Source organism: Entelurus aequoreus, linkage group LG14 (genome assembly GCF_033978785.1).
Source record: "Entelurus aequoreus isolate RoL-2023_Sb linkage group LG14, RoL_Eaeq_v1.1, whole genome shotgun sequence".
Classification (NCBI taxonomy): domain Eukaryota; kingdom Metazoa; phylum Chordata; class Actinopteri; order Syngnathiformes; family Syngnathidae; genus Entelurus; species Entelurus aequoreus.
In genome coordinates this window covers 13495991-13518777 of record NC_084744.1, presented here as the reverse complement: position 1 = coordinate 13518777, position 22787 = coordinate 13495991, and the positions used below count along the sequence as shown (strand labels likewise).

The following is a 22787-nucleotide window of genomic DNA, read 5'->3' as shown; positions in this document are numbered from 1 at the left end:
TCGCCCCCAAGAGGACAGAGGTGCATCGGTCCATCATGCCGGGAGGTTGTCGTTTTAATGAACATCCATCCATCTATCTATTTTCTACCGCTTGTCCCTTTTGGGGTCGCGGGGGGTGCTGGAGCCTATCTCAGCTGCATTTGGGCGGAAGGCGGGGTACACCCTGGACAAGTCGCCACCTCATCACAGGGCCAACACAGATAGACAGACAACATTCACACTAACATTCACACACTAGGGCCAATTTAGTGTTGCCAATCAGCCTATCCCCAGGTGCATGTTTTTGGAGGATTAGATGGAAATTATTAGTCCATTATTGGACTTGTTTGTACTGTGAAGGTCATGTAATGTATAATTTGTAACCTTTTTCACAGCTTAGAGCTGAGTTAATATGAATGACTTTGTAGTTTTCACACAACACGGTTGTATGCATTTCTTGCTCTATTATTTTCGTTGTCTACTTAACTTGTCTGGCTACCTCGGTGAAAGCAGAAAAAGTTAACTTTTGTCTTTTTGTTCATTTGTTATCATAGCCACAGTTATAAGGCTAGATGTACTTAATGAAAGGTGACTGAGGTGTTGTGAAACAAACTAAATATGTTCCTTTAATTTATTATCCTTATATTAATGTGGAACAGTTTTGTTAATCAATGAGTGAAATTGACATTTTGAGGGTGCGTGTATTTATATCACATTATGCAGTTTAGAAGCACAGATACGGTGTGAATCAATCCGTGCTGTTCGATGTCATTGAGTGCTGTAAGTAAGAAAAAGAACAAGAAATTTGACAAACAACACAAATGGAGAGACACATTTGCAAATACCAATGACATTGAATAGTCTACAGAAACGCTGCTTCATTTTCTTTGCCCCATTCAGTTAATGATAACTGCTGCTTCAATGTTAGGCTTAGGTTTTAGCAGATTTTCCCTATTTTTCCTCCAGACAGCATTTGGTGACCTCAAACAACAAGGCTATGGATTGATTCACACTGGTTTTCGCCTTTTGAAGTGTACTGGAAAAACTGGAAAATTGATCGTGAAAGTCCTTAAAAAGTGCTTGAATTTGGCCATGGAAAAGGGGTACGAACCCTGTAATAAGTGCTGATATTCTCATTTGTGTCTTCTCCTAGGGTCCACCGGGGCCCCCAGGTCCACCTGGTCCAAAGGTAACGTGTCTATTTGTGTGTTTGTTGCAGTACTAGAGTGTTATTGTTACACATATTGTGTTGTCTGCCCAGGGCACCATGACGAAGGTGTTCAAGGGGGTTAAAGGCAGCCAGGTGAGTCTTAACTAGAGGTGTCCCGTTTTCTTCGATATTGGAGCCTTGCGTGTCGGCCGATGCCAAAATTAATCTGATACGATATCAACACGAATCATAATACACACTTTTATGGCTTTGTAGTGTGGGAAGCTTGATTAAGTGCAATAACTCAAACAGAGAACAATGGTCGGTATGAATGAACTGGAGTGGTAATTGTATTTTGGTGACACCTAGTGGCCAAAATAATTAAGTTAAGCAGCAAATTGAGTGATGGGGACACGTTTGTTACTGATTAATATCTAAAACACTGTAATTTACATCTTCAATTATTTGATACTTGTTTATATTGACAAATGTCGTGTTTTAGATTGCAATATCCTTCAATTACGGACACTTATTACGTATGTCTAGCTTGTGTGCTATTGAGTGATTAGCTGTTGTGAAGCTGCTCACTCCTAGTAGCCTATACAATAAATACAAAGAAATACAAAGACCAACCGTGTGTGCTTATTGGAGGACATTTAGATGTTAACTAATGCGCTACAGGACTGCTTATATCGGTGAGTTTACATACAAGCTGATATAATTGCTGATATCGGACCGATGTCAATATCGGATCAGGATACCCTTACTTTTAACATTTTCAAACAGTGGCCTCCACACTAAGTGGTGCCATCTACACCTCCAAGAACTTAATAAAAACACACAGGGAACAAAATACACCTTGGCATGCTCTTACAGCCGCGCAGCAAGTGCAAATTCGAATAGACTTAACTTCGCCAGAGCACTCATTCGACACTGATTGGACTTGTCGCTAACAATATTAAAAATGACAGACGCCATGCCACATTGGTAGTGATTTGATCCAATTAAGAGGTGCAAACCGACTCAAAGACACAATGAAAAAATAGATATAATGCTGCTGTTAGGAATGATACATATATATATATATATATATATATATATATATATATATATATATATATATATATATATATATATATATATATATATATATATATATGTATGTATGTGTGGGAAAAAATCACAAGACTATTTCATCTCTACAGGCCTGTTTCAATCGACGATTGAGGAAACCCTCATGAAACAGGCCTGTAGAGATGAAATAGTCTTGTGATTTTTTCCCACACATACATATTACGCTCTACCGCGGTATCGAGCACTATATTTTTTGGGACAATGTAATTAAGACATATATATATATATATATATATATATATATATATATATATATATATATATATATATATATATATATATATATATACTGTATAATACATACATCATGGATGTACAGTCCCAGTCAAAAGTTTAGACACACTCTTTAATGCTACTGAACGATGTCTCCAAACTTTTGACTGCTGTTGATATTCAATTAAAACATAATTCAACCTTGTAATTTTAATCCTAATTAGCCAATCACAGCCATTACATCACACAAGCGTGTGTACAAATAAAGATTAACCCTCTGTGGACATCCATCCATCCATTTTCTACTGCCTGGCCTGGCCATTCCATTTGAATTATCTTCAAAGCCAAACAGGACGTAAAAGTCCTTTAGTGTTTGAGGGGTGTAAAAATATTTTGATTCATTTTTTTTTTTTTTTGCTCAGATTCCTCAATAAACTTCACTCCTAAACAATAATATCATTTTGATCAGATAATGTCACAGGTTGAAATTAGTCAAATAAATAATGTTCTGCTAATTTATACTAATTGAAAACTGCGGCATCATTTGATCAAAAGGCTTTAAAAGGTTTCAATTTTTTTAGAAAAACAAAATTTGTTTGGGGCTGAAGCTGGTTGAGAGATTTGTGCAAAACAAAACATGAATCCAAAATGTATTTTTTTCTTTTAAAAATGAAGGTCTTTTATGTCCTGGCTTTGGGGCTATTGTAGAATAACTGCCAGTGTGTTGTACACCTGAGAAAGAGTTGGACATTAACATTTTTTAATTTAACCTGAAGAAAACACACTCTTAATTAAAGTCATGTATAATATAGAAGATATGGCCAAAATGTAACTAAATTGTAATGAAATGGCAAAAAAGTCCGCCATTGTCCCCTGAGGGTTAAATATATGCCTTATATCAGGCGTTCCTAACCTTTTTGACCTCGGGGCCCAACTTTTCCACTACAGAGGGGCCTGAGGCCCACTGAAATATTAACACCGAACTAGTAATCTTACTCTAGATTTTAGTTGTATTCAATAATTACATTTAACCTACTTACAGTTTACATACTTGTCAAATGATATGAAAACCATATGTTAATCACAAAGATTAATATTTATTTGACACATTAACCTTTGACTTAAAGGGGAACTTAACTTTTTGGGGAATTTTGCCTATCATTCACAATCATTATGAGAGACAAGAAGACAAAAGGTTTTGGGGTTTTTTCGGGTTCAACATACAGTATAAAAATCGGCTCATCCTAGGTAGGTAGATAGATAGATAGATAGACAGATAGATAGATAGATAGATAGATAGATAGATAGATAGATAGATAGATAGATAGATAGATAGATAGATAGATAGATAGATAGATAGATAGATAGATAGATAGATAGATAGATAGATAGATAGATAGATAGATAGATAGATAGATAGTACTTTATTGATTCCTTCAGGAGAGTTCCCTGAGGAAAATGTTATTTCCAGCAGCAGTGTACAGAATTGAGATAAAAAAAATAAATAATGGGGGTATAAATGGAAATAAAATAGAAAATGTTAAGTTAAGTTAAAGTTAAAGTTAAAGTACCAATGATTGTCACACACACACTAGGTGTGGTGAAATTTGTCCTCTGCATTTGACCCATCCCCTTGGGGAGCAGTGGGCAGCAGCGGCGCCGCGCCCGGGAATCATTTTGGTGATTTAACCCCCAATTCCAACCCTTGATGTTACAATAAGAATACAAATAAAAAGCAACAATAAGAATACAAATAAGTATATAACAAGAGAAACTAGGCAGTAGTGACCATGTTATGAAAATGTATTACACTGTTTTTGCACTGTTAATTGCACTGTTTTTTGTTGCAGTTTATTTCAGTATTGTTATTGTTTTGCATCCCCTGCCATCCTGGTACCCCCCTCCCCCCAAGAGAGGAGTTGTACAGTCTGATGGCGTGTGGGACAAAGGAGTTTTTTAGTCTATTAGTCCTGCACTTGGGATGAAGGTGGCTAGCAATGCAGCTAATGGGAGCAATCAAAGCCGTCAACAATACTTCATTTACGTTCCATAACCTGTATAATAATACAATTGAGCCCACATTTCATGTTTTGTTTGTACACAGCTGAGCTTGCCAGACAGTGTATGTAGTTGAAATAACACGCATGGCGTGCTGCGTGTATCATGATCAATATAAAGTGACTCACTCGATGGACAGTTGCTCGTCTGGTCCAGCTGGCCGGGGACGTTTTTTCCTGTTGATTTTGGGTAAGCAATCCATTTATGTCGAAATAGCTTGGCTCCAAGTTCCATATTTATAGCTTCAAAATCGCTTTCATCTTCTGTCTGCTCCAACGTCTCACTCACTCTCACAGTATCAGGTTGTAAAACCTCTTTTGTCCAAAAATAGTCGTCTTCGTTGTCTGTTACCAAGTCTGCCATGATTAGAAAACACACATTTCGGAAGTAGGAACACACATGTTGCCACAAGTCAGACGTATGTTGCTATGGCAGGGGTCGGCAACCCGCGGCTCCGGAGCCACATGCGGCTCTTTGACCACTCTGATGCGGCTCAGCTGCATACTTGCCGAGCCCCCCGATTTTCCCGGGAGATTTATGGATCTCAGTGCCTCTCCTAGATAACTCCCAGGGAAAATATAATCCTATTTTCAGAATAATTACTAAATTAAGGGAGTACTCTAATTGCACTGTAGTAATTGTTCTCTATAGCATTTACAAACAGCGTGCCAGCCCAGCCACATGTTGTATGTAGCTTTTATTTGACACATAAGAGACAGCAAAGCATACTTAGTCATCAGCCACACAGCTTACACTGACGGTAGCCGTATCAAACAACTTTAACACTGTTACGTTACAAATATGCGCCACACTGTGAACCCACACCAAAAAAGAATGAAAAACACATTTCTGGAGAACATCCCACCGTAACACAACATAAACACAACACAACCAATACCCAGAATCCCATGCAGCCCTAACTCTTCCGGTCTAGATTATACACCCCTGCTACCACCAAATCCCCCCACACATCAACCCCCCCCCCCTCCGTGCGTTGGTTGAGCGGAAGAGTTAGGGCTGCATGGGATTCTGGGTATTGGTTGTGTTGTGTTTATGTTGTGTTACAGTGCAGATGTTCTCCAGAAATGTGTTTGTCATTCTTTTTTGGTGTGGGTTCAAAGTGTGGCGCATATTTGTAACGTAACAGTGTTAAAGTTGTTTTATAAGGCTACCGTCAGTGTAAGATGTGTAGCTGCTGACCTAGTACGCCTTGCTGTCACTTATGTGAGCAAGCTGAATCTGCATTCTACATGTGGTCGAGCAAGTACACTGTTTGGGCAGGCTGTAGAGGGCGCCAAAAGCAGTGCCGTCACGCCAATGAGAGGGTTAGCAAGTATGACGCCATCAAGCGCCATTCATTCAAAACTCGCGGGCCGCACTAACATCAAATTTCCACATTAAAGTGCGTGCCGGTGCGTGTGTCTGAGACCCCTGGTTAACATAGCACAAAGCATTTAAGCTTTGTATGCGGTGTTTTTCATTTTAAATTTTTTTTTTTTTTTGTGGCTCCCATTATTTTCTTTAATTTGTGAAACTTGCCAAAATGGCTCTTTGAGTGGTAAAGGTTGCCGACCCCTGTGCTATGGAAACAGAAATCAATGCGCGGAATAAATCTGCCCCGGAAATGATTAAAATGATCAAAATACGGTAAATATTGAACATATTACATATTGTTGTGAAGGTGTCTGTTACTACATTATATATAGATTTGCAGTGTGTATATAAAACATTAATGAAGGGTTTTGAAGTTGTTTTAGAGGGCTTTGAAGGCTACAACGGTGACTCCTATTAGCCGCATCTTTCAAGCGTTTTTTTTTATCATCTTTAAAACCGCAAAAAAAAAAAAGACGTGTTTTCTTGTCTCTTATAATGATTGTGAATGACAGGCAAAATTCCCCAAAAAGTGCAGTTCCCTTTTAAGTCAGTCTGATTAGAAAAGTTAGTACTGACCAAATGTACTGCATAACTGACGAAAAATAAATGTACTTACAATTATCCATCCATCCATTTTCTACCGCTTGTCCCTTTTGGGGTTGCGGGGGATGCTGGAGCCTATCTCAGCTGCATCCGGGCGGAAGGCGGGGTGCACCCTGGACAAGTCGCCACCTCATCGCAGGGCCAACACAGATAGACAGACAACATTCACACTCACGTTCACTCACTAGGGCCAATTTAGTGTTGCCAATCAACCTATCCCCAGGTGCATGTCTTTGGAGGTGGGAGGAAGCCGGAGTACCCGGAGGAAACCCACGCAGTCACAGGGAGAACATGCAAAGTCCACACAGAAAGATCCCGAGCCCGGTATTGAACTCAGGACTTTCGTATTGTGAGGCACATGCACTAACCCCTGTTCCACCGTGCTGCCCTACTTACAATTATGTAGTGCTAAAATAAAAACATTAATTCATTAATAATAAATATGTTTTTTTAACTGAACTGTCAATAAAATGAAAGTGCAAATGAAAATACAGTTTCACCACTTCAGTCATAATTTTTGCGCTTAAAAAAAATTATTTATGACTTTTGCTCCAGACTTCTTCTGTTTGTTTGATATTGTCATTGCTGCCACAAGTGGTGTAAAAGTGTATTACAAGTACTGCTGTGGCCCATACAGACCACAGCTGAGAAACATATATGTGGTATACTGTATATGATAGATGTCATGGAGCCCACATTTGCGATGTAAAATCTTGCCGTTTTTAGGAATTTTTAATGCATCCGTTATTTAAGTAACTATATGGCAGCTAAATGTACAATTCTGGATGAGTTTTTATTATTATTGATTTGTTTTTGTTTTTATTCAAACAGCACTGAATATGGTGCATACAATTTTGTTGTACTCTCTATAATGACAATAAAGATAATGATTTAACAAATAATAAAATTCTCTGTATTTTAGTAAACAAAAGCGGCCCATATTTTAGGGAGTTGAGTAGATTCATGATCGACGTCATGCTTATGTGTCATCTTCCTTGCACCACAGGGGGAGATCGGACCCCCAGGGATCGCGGGTAACTCCACTCATCCCCACACTCTGCCCCCTTATGGATCTTTGGTTTGTACATCCACTCGTTACAGCTTTAAACTAGAACATCAGCTGAGAAACCATGATGCGTCCTCTTCAATTTCAGGGACCTACTGGCCCCAAGGGTGTTAAAGGAGAACAAGGAGATCTGGTAAGTTCCTTGCGCGCCTCAAGTCTCCTTTAACAGCATCGTCACGGTTGTCCTTGCTTCATTGCAGGCTGACAACAAGGGGGAGAGTGGCATTATGGGATTCCCTGGATCACGAGTAGGTTTCTACATATTCCGGTCAAACTTAAACCTCCAAGCATTTTATTTATGTTTTGGATGTTTCTTCTACAGGGTCTACCTGGGGCACCTGGGAGGTCTGGACCAAGGGTAGGCTTGTCACGATTCTGTGTGATGCATTTTTATACGGTGGTATTAATGCTGCTGTTCTTCAGGGAGACAATGGCGAACAAGGACCATTAGGCAGACCTGGTCCAAAGGTGAGATATAGGCTAAAATAAAACTAAAATCAAGTAAAACTACTCCAGTTGTGCATTCTACAGCAGGGGTGTCCAAAGTGTGGCCAGAGGGCCTTTTGCAGCACTTAACACATTTTCTAATGGCCCGTGGCACAATTGTTTGCATTTTAATACTAGAATGCTCGCTTTTGTGCTAATTTTGCAGCTATAATCCTCAGCGTCAAATATACTTTTTTTTTTTTAGCTAATTTTGTACAGATACACTTCAGTCAAATTTTGGTACTTTGATGCAAGTTAGCAAGCTAACATTTTTTAAAAAATCAGGTACACACCTTAGATCAGGGGTCACCAACGCGGTGCCCGCGGGCACCAGGTAGCCCGTAAGGACCAGATGAGTAGCCCGCTGGCCTGTTCTAAAAATAGCTCAAATAGCAGCACTTACCAGTGAGCTGCCTCTATTTTTTACATTTTATTTATTTACTAGCAAGCTGGTCTTGCTTTGCCCGACATTTTTAATTCTAAGAGAGACAAAACTCAAATATAATTTGAAAATCCAAGAAAATATTTTAAAGACTTGGTCTTCACTTGTTTAAATAAATTCATTATTTTTTTTACTTTGCTTCTTATAACTTTCAGAAAGACAATTTTAGAGAAAAAATACAACCTTAAAAATGATTTTAGGATTTTTAAACACATATACCTTTTTACCTTTTAAATTCCTTCCTCTTCTTTCCTGACAATTTAAATCAATGTTCAAGTACATTTATTTTTTTTATTGTAAAGAATAATAAATACATTTTAATTTAATTCTTCATTTTAGCTTCTGTTTTTTCGACGAAGAATATTTGTGAAATATTTCTTTAAACTTATTATGATTAAAATTCAAAAAAAATATTCTGGCAAATCTAGAAAATCTGTAGAATCAAATGTAAATCTTATTTCAAAGTCTTTTGAATTTCTTTTAAAATTTTTGTTCTGGAAAATCTAGAAGAAATAATGATTTGTCTTTGTTAGAAATATAGCTTGGTCCAATTTGTTATATATTCTAACAAAGTGTAGATTGGATTTTAACCTATTTAAAATATGTCATCAAAATTGTAAAAGTAATCTTAATCAAGAAAAATTACTCATGATGTTCCATAAATTCTTTTTTTTATTTTTTCAAAAAGATTCGAATTAGCTAGTTTTTCTCTTCTTTTTTTCGGTTGAATTTTGAATTTTAAAGAGTCGAAATTGAAGATAAACTATGTTTCAAAATTTAATTGTCAATTTTTTTGTGTTTTCTCCTCTTTTAAACCGTTCAATTAAGTGTAAATATCATTAATTATTAATAATAACATAGAGTTAAAGGTAAATTGAGCAAATTGGCTATTTCTGGCAATTTATTTAAGCGTGTATCAAACTGGTAGCCCTTCGCATTAATCAGTACCCAAGAAGTAGCTCTTGGTTTCAAAAAGGTTGGTGACCCCTGCCTTAGATTAATATATTTTGGTATTTTTAACGCATGTTAGTTAGCAATTTAACATGTTAACATTAGCATGCTAGCTTTTTTAGCTAATTTAGCAGGTAATGGTAAATGATAATTGGGTTATACTTTTATAGCGCTTTTCTACCTTCAAGGCACTCAAAGCGCTTTGACGCTATTTCCACATTCACCCATTCACACACACATTCACACACTGATGGCGGGAGCTGCCATGCAAGGCGCTAACCACGACCCATCAGGAGCAAGGGTGAAGTGTCTTTCTCAAGGACACAACGGACGTGACGAGGTTGGTAGAAGGTGGGGATTGAACCAGGAACCCTCAAGTTGCTGGCACGGCCACTCTCCCAACTGCGCCACGCATACACCTCAGTGTCATATATTTTCGTATTTCAGAAAGCTAACTGTTAGAATGCTATTGTTAGCATGTTTGCCTAGCACTGTTAGCATGCTAGCTTGTTTAGCTCATATTTTTTGTTACTTGATGCTATCTTTCCAGCGTGCTAACTGTTAGCATTTAAGTTCGGCTTTGGCTTTTCATCATTCACACAATATTTCAACCGAAATTGCAGTTTCTAGTTCTTTGAAAAACAGCTATATTTTGCACTGGTTTTGAAGGGGGAAAATCCCAAAATGGCCCCCGCATCCTTTGATTTGTCAGTCTGTGGCCCTCAGTGGAAAATATTTGGGCACCCCTGCTATGCAGTATTTTTGCAATAACTAACAATGCATTGCACATAATCAACATTATTCTAAGCAAACGTCACTACTTCGATGAATTCTGTATTTTAGGGTGTGATGGGTGAGGCGGGTGACCTGGTTCCAGACGGATCCTGGTCCTGGTTTTCAGCAGGTATGTCAACTGATGAGCTTAGAAACATCCAATTGGGCAAGTCGAGCAAGTCTGATACAGGTGAAGAAAATGCTTGAAAGACGCTAAAAAATGTGTTTTTTACCTGATAAGCTGGTGCCCCAGGTGCGCAGGGTGTACAAGGTGAAAGGGGCCCCATAGGAGACCAAGGCATTCCCGGACCACCAGGGCGTCTCGCTTCTCACACACAGCAACAAGGTCTGTAATAAGAGACGCTTCTTAGCACACTTTATGCACTTGCAGTCACACTAGTTTCTTTAAATGGTGGGCTCTGCTCCAATAGATGCCCCAATTAATAGAGTGAAAATAAGTGCCAGCCCTTAAATAAATGCTTCATGTCCCCCACAGGAAGCAATGCGTTCATTGCTTGTAATATAACTAATACCACCATGTGTCACAGTAGACCTGGCATCTGTAAAGCTGAAGTTTACAGTTACTGACTTGTGCAAAGCTGGACAGCCAGTTAACATCTAAATGTCCTCCAATAACTACACATGTCTAAGCTTTTTTCGTATTTTAGTGAAGTCATTAACAAAAGGTAAACATGGTAGGCTTACAGGCAACTATGAGCTAGCAGCTACACAACAGCCAAGCATACAATAGCACACAAGCTAGACATTAGTAATAAGTGTCCTTATTGGAATAGTATTTTAGTCTAAAACATGATTTGTCATGATAAACAAGTATCAAATAATCATAGTTGTATGTTATTTACGGCGTGTTGGAAATTATCTGGTAACAAACGTGTCCGCATCAGTCAACCTGTTGCTTTACTCACTGAATTATTGTGACCACTTGGTTACGCAAAAAAAAAAAAATTACCACTCCACTCTAACTTAAAAAAAACTGCTTATATCCATTCAAGACTAATAATAAATATGTTAGTGTTTTTCTTTACCTAACAATGTTTGAGTCATTTCACTGGATCGAACCTTTTCTAACATTCCAAACTACAAAATAAGTAAAGTATTTATTGATCCGTGCTGATATCGTAGCCGATCAATATTAGTAATGGCCAGGACTCAAGGCTTTACTAATGTTGTATCAGGACACTCCCAAAGAGGATCAAAAGTTTAAATAATTGTGTAATTTTTGCCCTGTTCGTCAGTGTTTGATTTCGCCGGACCATTTGGAAAGAAGGGTGAGCCAGGGGAGAAGGGCCAACATGGTGAACCCGGACGTTCCGCTGTCACTGGAGGATCTAAGGGCTTCCCTGGTCGACCAGGTTCCAGGGGGCCTCCAGGATCATGTGAGTATAGGAGCCACTGTCAATGTGTGGCGATACTTCATAAGAATTTTTTATCGCCTGATGGTGTTCCTTGATGTCTCAAGGGCAAGAGTTCTTCAAGGGGTCCTCCGGAGCTAGAGGAAGGCCCGGGAATGCGGGCTTCAAAGGAGTGAAAGGTGCTGCTGTTATAGTTTTTGCTAATTATTACTGGTGATGTTTATTTAATCAACTACTGTTTTGTCGCTGAAGCGTTTAGTTGATTTGCAAATGTGTGCGTGTTTAGGTGATCACGGACTATGCGAATGCATCGTCAACAACTCCCCAACCGGACCCCCCGGCCTCGCCGGTGACACTGGAGACGCCGGAATGACCGGCGAGTTTGGTCGAGAGGGTGATGTTGGAGACCCGGGTCCCCCCGGATTGGACGGAGTCTCCGTAAGAAAAATCTAACAAGATCACCTAAAGTTTGAAACGTTTAATTTCTTTGTTCACTGATGATGTTTTCCTGCAGGGAACTCCAGGAGTCCCTGGTGAGCCAGGTCCAAAAGGCAGAAAAGGAGACACAGCGGTGGCAACTCAGAAGGGTGGGATATTTGTGCACACTCATACGGGCGTATTCCACTATGCTGATGCACATTGACATGCACTTGTTGTAGAATATGTTCTGTTTCAATCCCAGTAATGTATTAAGGAGATTAATTCTGCCGGAGGCTTGACATCCCATAGCTGACATCAAGTTGTACTTTTTTTAAAAGAAAAAATTAGCTGGGACTCAAATATCAGCACCTCCGCTGGTCACAACAAAGTAGTGGTTGCCTCCATTACATTAAAACACAATCCATTCCACTTCAGCGTTAATGTTCCTTTGTAATGCCCTCAGGATATCCTGGAGACGCTGGGATTTTCGGCCAGGATGGTGAACCGGGACCTCCAGGGGCTTCAGGCCTTGTTGGTCGGCCCGGTTTTCCTGGTAATCGAGGACTTCCAGTGAGTCCAATACTGGTCCTCAGTCATGTCTTATTAATAAAATTGGCTTTAATTGTCATTGCTTTAATTTCAACAGGGAAACGATTCCAAAGGAGAGAGCGGAGACAAAGGTTTTGCCGGTCAACCTGGTCAACCTGGTGCGCCTGGACTAAGAGGAGAGCCAGGTCAAGACCTGGAGGGTCTCAAAGGGCAGCCTGGTTTACCCGGCGATGCTGGCCTCAACGGTTACCCTGGAGTTCCTGGAACACCTGGCAGACCAGGTAAAATAGGCATCTAAAAGAACACTACAACGTGTTTCCTTCAAGGCTTTCCTTTAACTGTTTCAGTTTAACTACTTAATGCTCATATGTACACTTTTCATTTGAACTGAAAAGCGTATGATTGGCTTGTCAAGTAAAAATGTGGACGCATGAAGTATATCTTGCCATTGTACCATTACTTCTCCTTCTTTGCTTCCAGTTGTTGCAGGGCCTGCAGCAATCAAACCAGCTCGGCTCAAGCTTGTTTGCTATAATGCTTGTGCTTTTTGAATAATATCTTGTACCGAATGCTCTCTCCTTCTCTCTTGTTTACAACTGAAAGGCGGCTGTAGTCCAACAGGAGATGGAGGACAGTGGGATGTGACAGGTAGCGGGTATAATGATATTTACAACTCCCTAAGCAACAGCTTTGTTGTGCTTTGCCCCCATGTGCATGACTGCTATAATTTTTTACAAGTGCAGCAAGTGAAAGTAGCTATTGTAATAATACAAGAATCTCATAGTATAGAATTCACGCTGGGCACCAGACAAAGTCACCTCAATTTTAGCATAATTAGGTCTACATATAACCATGAAATGAGCATTAATTTGTTTTTCTTAGGTCCGTGCAACACTTTCCCAGGACCTCCTGGACTGCCTGGTTTTACTGGTCCGAGAGGGTTACCTGGTCTCCAAGGTAAGAAGCAGCGAAGTGTTTTGCTTTAAAGCATGTTGGACTTACCATGTCCTTACTTTAAAAAATCACCAGGTCTTCCAGGTGAAAAAGGGGTTCCAGGTGCATTAGGACTACAGGGAGAGAAAGGAGAAGTAGGAGACTACGGCCCAGGTGGCCGTCCGGGACCGCCAGGCAAGACTGCGTCATAGAAACAAATCTCTTTACAAAGCCCAATACACTTTTGATCTTGTTTTATTGAACTGGATCATCTCCAATGACAGGTTTTACTGGCCCCCGTGGTGATTTGGGCTTACCCGGGAGAAAGGGGTCAGTTGGAGCTCCAGGCGTTCCTGGGCTGGCTGGACGCAACGGAGCACCTGGTGACAAAGGAATTCATGGTGAAATCTTGGGTGCAGCGCCAGGGCCGCCTGGTGACCCAGGATTGTATGGGCTGCAAGGAAATAAAGGTCATGCCGGAGGTCAAGGCGAGCCGGGCTATCCAGGTGAACACCATTTTGAATAATTTTAGGTCGAACACAAAACTGGAATGCTCTAACTAATTAAACCACCTCAGAGGTGTTCGACTTTGAAGAGTCCACTGTATTTAAGGAGTCTTATCTAAATTGTTCCGGTGCCACAGGAATGGGGGGCATGCCTGGTATGATTGGTTCCAAAGGCATCATTGGCCCTGCAGGCCCACAGGGGGTAGAAGGAAGTCCTGGACCACCAGGTACTTATGGATACCCTGGAGATTTTGGCAAAGCTGGTTCACCAGGGCTGCGGGGTGCCATTGGACAACCAGGTAACTCCCTATCCAAGATTGTATAGTTCTTAGAGATTACCTTATTCTTATCTAAATCCCTTCTTGGACTCAAGGCTTAACTGGAGAAAGGGGAACAGAGGGAAACCCAGGTCCTCCAGGTCCATTTGGAGTGTCAGGGTTCCCAGGGGAGCCAGGTAATGATGGGGTTACTGGAGAGAAAGGCTCACCGGGTAACCTAGGACAGCCGGGACTTGATGGACGACCCGGAGCTCTAGGAATGAAAGGTAGGTTCCACAATTCCGCAATATATTCCAACCCAAAAGTCGACGGTTTAAGCAATTTGGTCATGACAATGGGTCCCTGTTTTTCAGGATATAAAGGGTCTCCTGGCATGTCAGGCTTTTCAGGGGTCAAGGGTAATACAGGTATAAAAGGATTCAGTGGGGTCAAAGGGGACACTGGACTACCTGGCCAAATAGGCCCTAAAGGAATACCCGGTCAAAGTGGAGAAAAAGGTGCAAGACTCGTCTTTTCATATTTGTAAGTATTAGAAATACTTTCTCCCTAATTCTCAACATTGGATTGCAGGTGATCGTGGTTTAAGGGGTCGACCCGGGGAGAAGCCAGAAATCCCTGCAAAGATGATTGTCGACATGAAAGGCATTAAGGGCGATTGTGGAAAACAAGGAAATCAAGGATTCACCGGGCCAAGAGGTTATTCGGCTGACTGCAATGACTTAAAACCCTCCCGTGTCTTTTCGCTTTCTCACATGTGACTACTGCTTTCCACAGGCTTGAAGGGTTTACCTGGTGTTCCAGGCCTTGAGGGAGGCCATGGATTCCCTGGGGATCCCGGTCATGAAAAAGGTTCTCATGGGGATCCTGGTGCACAGGGGTTATCGGGGTTAAAGGGAATGCCAGGTCGTACCGGAACGCAAGGAATTTCTGGCTTTGTGGGGATGATTGGTAATAAGGTGAGTCTTTGGAATCACTTGTCCTGTCATTTATGGAGTTAATTTACCTTTTGTGTCCTTGTTTCTAGGGCTTCAAAGGAAGTCCTGGTGCTTACGGTGCATCAGGAGATAAGGGCAGGAAGGGAATCAAAGGTACAAACCAGACAGAATCAAAATTTTAATACTGGTTGGTAAATAGTTTGGCATTCTTAAATATTCTGATTTAAAGGTACCAGGGGTCCTCGCATCGACATCCCAGGAGCAACTGGACTAAGAGGAGAACTTGGTTCCGTAGGTGACCCAGGTAGGATAAACTAATGTTTCGCTTTAGTGCCTAATAGCGATGCAGATGCTTGCTAATGCTTGAAATGTTTTGATTTCAACCCAAATAGGTGAGAAAGGATCAATTGGAGTGCCTGGAGACAGGGGAGTTCCTGGTTTTCATGGTATCGAGGGAAAAAGGGGACATCCAGGTGATGCAGGCGATGTAGGATATACAGGTAGGGCGTTCACATGACAGGATATATTAGTCTTTTACAGAACTTATATTGCAATTGCTACTCTACAAATTTCAGGCTCGGATGGACAGAAAGGTACTCCAGGTAACCAAGGGCAGAAGGGTTTTCCTGGACCAACTGGAAAAGAAGGGTCCTCAGGTTTACCTGGCTTTCCAGGAACCAAAGGTACAAGGATTAATTCAATATATTTATTTCTGTGGATAATGGTCTTGTGGTTTGTTAAAGTTGTAATTTATGTGCAATTGTATGCAGGCTTCCCTGGTCTGGTTGGTCTTTATGGATTAGATGGATTGAAAGGACAAAAGGGTGTCTTTGGAATCCCAGGTATTTCATTTTGGTAAATTTAGTTAATGTTCAGGTTCCGGCTATAGGTATTGAGCGATTCTGTTGTTGCCAGGTTTGGATATCATTGGACCAGCTGGCCACCCCGGGACCAAGGGAGAAAAAGGGGAGGGCGGCAACACCAACACTCAGGCAGGTTTGCCAGGTGTCGCAGGTTTGAAAGGATTTCAAGGAGACTTTGGTAAGACACTCACTGAATTCCAAGTTGATGAATGTTTACAGTGATAAGGAATTGGGATGATGCTAAGACTGTTCCCATGTTGGATCTGTTCAGGTGACCAAGGTCATCCTGGACCATCAGGGTTCCGTGGACCTGTAGGACCAGATGGGAAGACAGACAGACCAGGAACTGCTGGGGATAAGGGCTTTCACGGGACTAAAGGTTATCAAGGTTAGACAACTATTACTACTATTGCTGTTCAAGTGTTCTGGTGAAGACCCTCGCACAAAGATCTAATTCCAAATGAAGAGTTTAACCGGGTTTTGTGCTGTAACCCGCAATGTTGTTTCCTAGGTCTCCCTGGGCCCAGAGGTTTTCCTGGTATTGATGCTGCCCCTGGAAAAAAGGGTATAGTGGGAATACTCGGGTTTCCCGGAGTCCCTGGCAGGAAAGGGTTCAATGGTGACCAAGGTACACCCGGATATAGAGGACAGACTGGGATATCTGGGAAGAAAGGTATGCATACTGTAAACTGTACATTTACAACGGGAATATGCCCAGTGGGCTACATTCTGGTTATCTACTACTATGTACAGTATTTCTGGAGGAATATTTTTCTTCCAGGTGACAAAGGAGAACAAGGCTCAATGGGGATTCCTGGTACGATTGGGGTCAAAGGCGAGAGAGGCCCAACTGGACCTGAGGGAGATGCTGGACCTCCAGGTTTGACTTTATTGATTGGGTTCCCAAGTATGTCAAGTACAGTTTTTACATGATCTACTCGGCCCGTTGGCAGGTTTCCGTGGGTTACCAGGAAACCAGGGATTAGCTCCACTGCCTATTACACTCCCAGGAGAGAGGGGGCCTTCAGGACCACAGGGCATCCAGGGGCCGAGAGGCGTCCAAGGGGAACCAGGACCACGAGGACCCCCTGGGGATGCTGGTCTGTTTTTGTTCAAATTAATTTCAATGAATAAATAAACAAATAAAAATAAATCACTTGCTAATTTAGTGGATAGATAGATGGATAACAAAATAAATAAAACTCACTAAATAAGTAAATACACATAGAAAGAAAAAAGGAAATAAATAAAGATAACTCAATAAATGAGTAAAAAGATAAATACATCAAAAAAAGAACTTATTAAATAAGTCAATAAGCAAACAGATAAATAAATAAATACCTAAATATAGTAAAACAAGTAAAAACTAAATAGATACATAACTAAATAAGGAATAATTTACTAAATAAGTAAATACACAAAGAAAGAAAGAAAGAAAGAAAACTCACTAATTAAGTAAATACACTAATAAAGAAATAAAAACAACTTGCTAAACAAGTAAATAAATAAATAAACAAATACCTAAATACATTAGTACAATAAAACACTAAATAGATACATAACTGAATAAAAATAAAGGTAAAAATAAATAAATAAAATAATAAAATAAAAAACTAAATAGATACATTAAATAAAAGATATTGACTTCTTCCTTTCTTTTGTGTATTTACTAAGTAAATTAATAAAATATTAAACTAAATTGATACATAACTAAATGAACAAATACATTAAAAAAAACACTCACTAAATTACTAGATAAATATATAAGTACCGAAATAAATTATTAAAATTAAAGACTGAATAAATACATAAGTCAGTCCCCAAACTGCAGCTGTGACATACTGTATCTTTTTTCTCCCTTAAGGTTTTTTTGGGCCCGCTGGGCAGAAGGGCATGCCCGGAATCGGTGGCAGACCGGGAACGCCTGGATTCCGTGGCGAGCAAGGTCAGGTGGGCCATGCTGGTCTACGAGGCATGGAAGGTATGTGTGTCTGACTGACTGTTGCTTACAAGAGGATTTGTACTAACAACCTTAGATTAAAGGATTGGAAACGTTGGATGCCGGTTTGGGCAGGGAAAATGCTTATTTACAAGGAGTATCATTGTTGTTAAGTGAATGAAACACATTTCAATGTCATGTTTATAAAACATTATCGCTTACTAGTTACTTAATAGTTGATGTTTGCTTGTTTGCAGGTCACTCTGGCAAAGCAGGCATCCCAGGATTGCCCGGCATGCCTGGTCGTAGTGTCAGCGTGGGCTACTTACTGGTCAAACACAGTCAGACCGAGCAGACCCCCATGTGCCCAGTGGGGATGTCTAAATTATGGGGGGGATACAGTCTCTTGTACCTGGAGGGACAGGAAAAGGCTCATAATCAGGATCTAGGTCAGCATTGGAAATTATTAGGATGTATAAGGTATTTTTCAAAATCATCATAAATGACCTGGTGTTGTTCCCTTCAGGCTTGGCCGGCTCGTGCCTCCCACGTTTCAGCACCATGCCTTTCCTCTACTGCAACCCGGGAGACCTCTGTTACTACGCCAGCAGGAACGACAAGTCCTACTGGCTGTCCACCACCGCCCCGCTTCCCATGATGCCCGTGGAGGAGGGCGACATCAAACCGTACATCAGCCGCTGCTCAGTGTGCGAGGCGCCGTCGGTTGCCATCGCCATCCACAGCCAGGACATCAACATCCCGCAGTGCCCCGCGGGATGGCGCAGCCTCTGGATCGGCTACTCCTTCCTGATGGTGAGGAGTGTGGACATTTCATTAAGTACACCCGCATGATCTATTCCCTTACATAGTGGCCAATGGTGAAGGTAGCAAGCGGCTATTAGGGGTGGGGTGTTTTTAGAGTGAGGCCTTTTTATGTTCAAAACCATTTAAATTAAAAATAAAAATAAATTCAAAAAGTGAATTACAAAACCAATTAAATTAAATATTACAAAATTTCAAAAATAAATTATAAAATTAATCAACATATACGTATTTATATATAAATATATACATACATATATATTTAATTTAAGGTTTTTAAAATAATATATAATAAACACATTCTCAATATAAATATTATTAAACTATTCCAACTGTTTTGAGTCAATGTTTCCCAGCTTTTGCTTCAGAAAAAAGAAAGACAGAAACAAAGAAAAAAAAAATTACTAAATAAGTAAATACACACATAAAAATAACTAACTCACTAAATAAGAAGATAGATAAGTAAATAAATACATCAAGAAATACAAATAACTCACTAAATGAGTAAATACACAAATAAATGTGTAAATAAAAATACTTAAATTAACAAAAAAACAAAAATTGTTTACTAAATAAGTAGTTAGATAAATAAATAGAAAAAACTCCCTAAATACGTAAATAAACAAAAAATGTGTAAACACAAATACGTTAATAAATGGAAAAGAATGAGAGAAAAAATAGCTCACTAGATAAGTAGTTGGATAAAGTAATAAATACAAATAAAAAATACTGGTAAATAAATAGATACATATATAATTATAATAACACATAGTATATATTTTATAACTGAAATAAATATATTTGAGCATTGTCATAATATTAAGTATAATTGTAATATAATGTAATTTAACACATTATAATAATATGTAACACATATATCATTCCATCTATCATTCCAATTAATAATTACGTTTACATCTTCGGCACCACATGGCAGTCATAGAGGTCATCACAACCCCTAATGGCAACATCTTGTATCTTTTCCTAAAGGATTGAAAAAGTGTTTATTTGAGGTGGGGGGTTATCTATTAATGAGGCATTATTTGAGGAACTATGCAGCGTCTGCTCCCATAACAGCGCCCCCCAACCCCGCTGTCACAACTGGTAACGAAACGATAAATAATGACATAAACGACTTGACCTCTTATTCCCGTAGCACACGGCGGCAGGAAACGAGGGTGGCGGTCAGTCCCTGTCGTCGCCAGGTTCCTGCCTGGAGGACTTCCGCACGTCGCCGTTCATCGAGTGCAACGGGGCCAAAGGCACGTGTCACTACTTCGCCAACAAGCACAGCTTCTGGCTGACCTCCATAGATCAGTCCTTCCACACCCAGCCGGCATCAGAGACGCTCAAAGCGGGTCAGCTCCTGTCGCGCATCAGCCGCTGCCAGGTCTGCATGAAGAACTTGTGAAAAAGGAAACCTTCTTCTCGCTTTTTTTGTCATAAAGCAATGGATCTGACGCCACTCGTGCATGCAAAGACTTTGTTTGGTGCCTTGAGATGCCATAATGAAGCCAGCGACGTTATGGTTGTGTTTTATAGATTTGATGTGTCTGGTATGGTGCTTCCTTTTTTAACTTATTACCTCAGACTGTTCACTACTTCTTCCAGCAAACATGCTTGTGAGTCTTAAAGCCACTAACTCCACACTATCGTTGCTTATTACTACGTAACTATTATTTTATCCCCCATGTTACATGCACTTCTAGTATGAGTTATAGCCAGCGTCATCTTCCATGTTCATGCACTGATTCTCTTGTTTGGAAGTATCCGACTGAACCTGACCCTTCCCCCTTCCATTGGAATTGTATTTCCCTTGTTAAATTTTACCAATCCACAAATGATTAAACTACCAGGTGCACACGCGGCGTAAACAACCTTGAATCCAAAGTCCAAAATGGTTTGATCTGAGCTGTTTTTATTTCAAAAGAGGGTGTTTGGTTCGTTTTTGGCAAATAATCACACGCAAGTCAGTCAAACCGAATATAAGACGGCCTTTTTGTTCCCCTTGATGAGTTGATTTGTATTCAGTCGAGAAGCTTCAACATATAGGACAACAAAACGTATAATCTGTGGTCTTACTCTTTTTTTTACACAAATCAACCAGCAGGTGGCGCCAAACGTCATCTACCCATCAAGACAGAGCTTTTCTACCGGAATACAGCAACAGTAGTACCTCAGTTTACCAGTTTTTCAGGATACGAGCGTTCTCTCGATTAGTTGTTATGCTTTAAATTCTCAGCAAAAAATGGGGTTACGGGCCTCCCCAACTCGAGTAAAAGTGACAATGAACAACGTAAAATCCAACCAAAACATCCAGTGTTAGCCTATAGCTAGAAAGAAATAAAAAAAATACTTTTTCCAAGCATGTAAAGGTTGGTGCCAAACAGACGAAGCGGCTGGTGTCATTAAATTAAAGAAAGAAATCATTTAAAACATGACCGGGCTCGTAGTCGACTTTTACTGCGACAATAATCTGTGCTATAATGAAGCCAAATAAGTTGATAACACCAAAATAATAACACGGCAGGTATTTGTGAAAAATACAGAGAAGCTGCTGATGGTGTGTTTGACGGAGAAGCAGTACAAACTGCAGAATTCCACTTTACAAAGTAAATGCTGTACATTATTATACTACTTTGTTTTCCATTCAATATTTCTTATCTTGGGCAGAAAGGAATAATTGGATTTCCATTGAATTCAATGAGGAACATCATTTTTAAAATACAACTATTTTAAGTCGGGAGCTCCGTCAGAGAACCAATTACACTCGTAGAATAAAATGTGCTACTGTAAACCGATCCAAAAGATCTGAAAAAAAACCAGATTGACATTTTCCTATAATAAAAAATGTAAATGCAATTAATCAATTTCAAACATATTAACGCAAAACATTTTACAGAGTATAATTATAGTTTTTTTTAACGCAAAAAACAATATTTACATATAAATGACAAGTTAAATGTCACTTTCTTGTAAACGTGTTGGCAAAGACTGCGATGGGCGAAGAGGGGTAATGGGGAAGGGTAAGCCACACAGACACAACTTTGATACTTGGCTACTAATTCTTTCTCACCTTTTTTTTAATCAAAGTGCTGGCACTCAACATTATTTGGCCCCATAGTAGATTATTTTGCAGTCGTACGAAAAAAACCTGAGGGAAACAATGGACTAGTTGTGTAGGATTTTATCTGAAATGTTTGTGGAACACCCAAATAATGCAAAAAGTGTGGCATACAAAAACAGAGGTACCACTGTTCTTTTTCCCATAGAAAAAAGTAAGAGATCAAATATTGGTCGTCTTGTATTCAGTCTAGAAATTTAAACATGCAAACTAACCAGCAGGTGGCATCAAACGACTTCTCCTCAAGCAAGTCTGAGCTTTTCTTCCAGTCATTCACACACCACTGACTGGAGAGCTGCAGAAAGACCTGTTTGGAAAAACATTGTGTCACCAAGTTTGTTAGCATGTCAGCAGTGTTTAATTTCAAGATAAGTCGATGAACCGTCAACCAGTTAAGAGGATTTGCTGATTTTGAAAACATTACAACATATTTTTTGTTGCCTTCTATTCAGGTCGATGTGGTATTAAACATACAGTAATACAAATAAATCCATGATTATCTTATTATATTTGATCAAATGAGTCCAAGGGCTGTCATTTCATGGAGACTGTCGCCAACTGCAAAATAAAAATCTTTATTACGTCATATTCAAGCAGGGTTTGTCTGTGCAATTAACATAATATATAGTACATACAAGAAATTAATATCAACGCAGGTAACAGAATGTTTCATGTGATGAATGAAAGTATTATTAAATGTATCAAATAGTGCAATGTGCCACCTGCATGACGATGCATACTGCTGGCTTTGAAAAAGATGACCAGATGGTGCTAAAGTGTTCTTGGTGGCAGCAGACATCTTTGGTTGTCGTCTG

The 22787-nt window shown here is 39.9% G+C and overlaps 2 protein-coding genes across 5 annotated transcripts in view; one reads left to right on the top strand and one right to left on the bottom strand.

Annotated features, from left to right (window-relative positions):
- Positions 1-22551, top strand: part of col4a2 (collagen, type IV, alpha 2) — a 112813-nt gene extending 90262 nt beyond the window's left edge. Inside the window, exons 10-47 of one of the 4 annotated variants that reach the window (XM_062068967.1) lie at positions 1133-1168; positions 1241-1282; positions 7518-7589; positions 7666-7710; positions 7778-7825; positions 7900-7935; positions 8001-8045; positions 10300-10360; positions 10472-10576; positions 11487-11627; positions 11711-11782; positions 11890-12041; positions 12118-12190; positions 12487-12593; positions 12670-12853; positions 13176-13223; positions 13455-13529; positions 13602-13700; positions 13790-14011; positions 14149-14310; positions 14385-14555; positions 14643-14786; positions 14860-14985; positions 15064-15245; positions 15314-15377; positions 15454-15528; positions 15617-15724; positions 15800-15907; positions 15995-16066; positions 16140-16265; positions 16359-16475; positions 16599-16760; positions 16869-16967; positions 17041-17187; positions 17952-18068; positions 18284-18475; positions 18553-18839; positions 20005-22551. In XM_062068967.1, coding sequence (XP_061924951.1) covers positions 1133-1168; positions 1241-1282; positions 7518-7589; positions 7666-7710; positions 7778-7825; positions 7900-7935; positions 8001-8045; positions 10300-10360; positions 10472-10576; positions 11487-11627; positions 11711-11782; positions 11890-12041; positions 12118-12190; positions 12487-12593; positions 12670-12853; positions 13176-13223; positions 13455-13529; positions 13602-13700; positions 13790-14011; positions 14149-14310; positions 14385-14555; positions 14643-14786; positions 14860-14985; positions 15064-15245; positions 15314-15377; positions 15454-15528; positions 15617-15724; positions 15800-15907; positions 15995-16066; positions 16140-16265; positions 16359-16475; positions 16599-16760; positions 16869-16967; positions 17041-17187; positions 17952-18068; positions 18284-18475; positions 18553-18839; positions 20005-20259 — 4377 coding nt within the window. In that variant the 3' untranslated portion in view covers positions 20260-22551. Of the gene's footprint in view, positions 1-1132; positions 1169-1240; positions 1283-7517; positions 7590-7665; positions 7711-7777; positions 7826-7899; positions 7936-8000; positions 8046-10299; positions 10421-10471; positions 10577-11486; positions 11628-11710; positions 11783-11889; positions 12042-12117; positions 12191-12486; positions 12594-12669; positions 12854-13175; positions 13224-13454; positions 13530-13601; positions 13701-13789; positions 14012-14148; positions 14311-14384; positions 14556-14642; positions 14787-14859; positions 14986-15063; positions 15246-15313; positions 15378-15453; positions 15529-15616; positions 15725-15799; positions 15908-15994; positions 16067-16139; positions 16266-16358; positions 16476-16598; positions 16761-16868; positions 16968-17040; positions 17188-17951; positions 18069-18283; positions 18476-18552; positions 18840-20004 lie in introns of all 4 variants that reach the window. The other 3 variants (XM_062068966.1, XM_062068965.1, XM_062068968.1) reach the window with 3 other exon arrangements.
- LOC133664411 (ras-related protein Rab-20-like) overlaps positions 22020-22787 on the bottom strand; it is a 10213-nt gene continuing 9445 nt past the window's right edge. Inside the window, exon 2 of the mRNA XM_062069017.1 lies at positions 22020-22787. This exon is cut by the window's right edge and continues 647 nt beyond it. The gene's annotated coding sequence lies outside the window, so the exon portion shown is untranslated.